Source organism: Macadamia integrifolia, chromosome 5, assembly GCF_013358625.1.
Source record: "Macadamia integrifolia cultivar HAES 741 chromosome 5, SCU_Mint_v3, whole genome shotgun sequence".
NCBI classification, from domain to species: domain Eukaryota; kingdom Viridiplantae; phylum Streptophyta; class Magnoliopsida; order Proteales; family Proteaceae; genus Macadamia; species Macadamia integrifolia.
In genome coordinates, this window is record NC_056561.1 from 8,113,432 (window position 1) to 8,116,134 (window position 2,703).

General features: G+C 40.2%; 1 protein-coding gene across 1 annotated transcript; it reads left to right on the top strand.

The window, feature by feature from the left end:
• LOC122079577 (UV-B-induced protein At3g17800, chloroplastic-like) lies at positions 1-2,703 on the top strand. The gene is made up of 4 exons (XM_042646161.1): positions 1-154; positions 257-406; positions 1,253-1,548; positions 1,644-2,703. Exons 2-4 carry the CDS (start codon positions 266-268, stop codon positions 2,482-2,484), a joined length of 1,278 nt encoding a protein of 425 aa, XP_042502095.1. The 5' UTR covers positions 1-154; positions 257-265; the 3' UTR covers positions 2,485-2,703.

Sequence of the window (2,703 nt, forward strand, 5' to 3'; positions counted from 1 at the left end):
AAGCATATGACCAAATATACACTATAAGGATGACCTGACCACGCGCAGATACAGAGTAGTCTTTTTATCTTCAGCAACGATCTCTGCAACGCGTCTTTCGACTCCCCTCTCAACCCTAAAAGCCAAGTCTCGCTGTTGGGTGTTCTTTTCTTAGGTATTGATGAAAACATTTCTGATTGATATCAAAGGAATTTAGTGTTTTGGTTTCTGAATTTGGTTTCACAGGGGTTTGTCATTGTGTGTGGGAATTTTGCAGTTTTTACTGATGGAAGCGGCGGCTGTTTTTCAATCTTCTTTTGGTGTTTGTAAATCATCAACCCTCGCGGTTAGATCGGGTCTTTCAGGGACCAGTGTGCCTGATTTTGTGTGTTTCAATACCAAGTTTCGGTATCCGAACGGGTTTAAGGTATGCGGAATTTTCTCCCCTTTATGATTTTAGTTTGATGTGCATTCATGTCTAACATGTTCAGATGGACTCATTAATTACGGGTTTCTGCGTTGTGGGTTCTATGAATGATCTTTTTCCTTTAGAATGAAGTTTATGGCTTTTTTTTGTAAGCAGCTCGATTACTTTTTTTTTTTTTTTAAATGAGAATGTTTGTGTGCTTTATGAAGGAGATTTGCACTTATTTGTAGAGGATCCAACGTTTGATTCTTTTTGGTATCTTAATTTTCTGGATTACTAGTTTCCTCCCGGTTATCAACTGTAGCTGAGATTGAAGAACCAAAGTGAAAATTAGAGTAAATTGGTAACTTTAGTTCTTCCTGAAGTAATTTGTTTTAAGCATAAATTTGATAGTCTCCCCCATATGGTTGGGAGTCTGCTTGAGATAACTTGGCGTTGGAATTTCGGATTTTATAGATTTTTCATACTTGAAAATTTAGGGGCCAGCAAGAGTTGTTATATAGAACAGGAAAAGAGATAGATTTTTTAGTTTTGTATTTTTTGTTTGATTTGGGGTCCTGGTGAGAATTCTTGGATGTTGAGAAAGAGGCACTGAGCTCGAGATAACTTGGTGTTGGAATTTTGGATTTTATAGATTTTTCATACTTGAAGATTTGGGGGCCAGCAAGAGTTGTTATGTAGAACAGCAAAAGAGATAGCTTTTTTAGATTGTTATGTAGAACCAGCAAAAGAGAGAGATTTTTTAATTTTGTTTTATTTGTTTGATTGGGGTTGGTGAGAGAATTCTTAGATGTTGAGAAACAGGAACTTAGCTTGATTTAATTCTTTTTTGATTATGGATGGCAGCATATTCCTTCAATCGCTCTTCCCAAGGCAGGCAACAAGAAATCAATTTTTGTACACAGAAAAAGCATTGTCGTAAGGGCCTCTTCATCTCATGAATCTGCAGAACCAGCAACTCCAATTGCTCCTCTGGAATTGGAGTCTCCAGTTGGGCAGTTCCTATCTCAGATCTTGAAAAGCCATCCTCATCTGGTCCCTGCTGCTGTGGACCAGCAGCTTGAACAACTTCAAACCGACCGTGAGGCTGATAAACAGAAAGAAGAACCTTCTACTTCTGGCACTGATATCGTCTTGTACAGGTTGGTAGCAAGCCCAACCCTACGTGACAATTTTATTGTTATGATAATTATTTATTCATGTATCCAATTTTGGTTTGTCCTCCTAAAAATTGTAGGAGAATAGCTGAGGTCAAGGCTAATGAGAGAAGAAAGGCTTTGGAAGAGATTCTGTATGCACTAGTTGTGCAGAAATTCATGGATGCAGATGTATCTTTGATACCCACAATATCCCCACCATCTTCATCTGACCCTTCTGGCCGGGTAGACAAATGGCCAAGTGAAGAGGAGAAGCTTGTGCAGCTGCACTCACCGGAAGCCTATGAAATGGTCCAAAACCACCTGTCTCTCATATTGGGGAATCGAGTTACGGACTCAAAAACTGTTGCACAGATAAGCAAACTCCGTGTTGGGCAAGTCTATGCGGCATCAGTAATGTATGGATATTTCCTCAGGCGAGTTGATCAGCGGTTCCAGCTTGAGAAGACGATGAAGATCCTTCCAGATGGACTGAATGAAGAAGTGAGTAATAATGGACGCACCATGATGGAGGAGATAAGACCCAGTGGTATTGAGGCGTCACCAGACTCTTCATATGTTGAGCAAACCCACCCTGAAGTTCCACATGGTAACTTCAGTCCTGGGGGATTAGGAAATGGGATTAAGCCGTCACGACTAAGGACCTATGTGATGTCATTTGATGCCGAGACGTTGCAAGGATATGCAACAATTAGATCCAAGGAAGCTGTTGGTATCATTGAGAAGCACACAGAGGCATTGTTTGGGAGGCCTGAGATTGTGATCACACCTGAGGGTACCATCGATTCTTCCAAGGATGAACTCATCAGAATAAGCTTTGGGGGTTTGACGAGGCTTGTGTTGGAGGCTGTGACTTTTGGGTCTTTTCTCTGGGATGTCGAGAGTTATGTTGATTCTAGGTATCATTTCGTAGCCAATTAGTTTGTTTGTTCACTTGCTTCTACTACTGTATTAAAGGGAGAATGTTATGTTGACTTGCATGTACTGCCTATGAATTGTAGAGTTGGTACCAAATTCATATGACAATCTTGTACCTATGTTATGTTTAAATTGCTGCGTAAGCAAATAGACCCTGAATGTTGATCAGGCCTCTTAAGAGCCTCTATGCTTTATTCAAAAATTTATGCATTTGAGACTTCA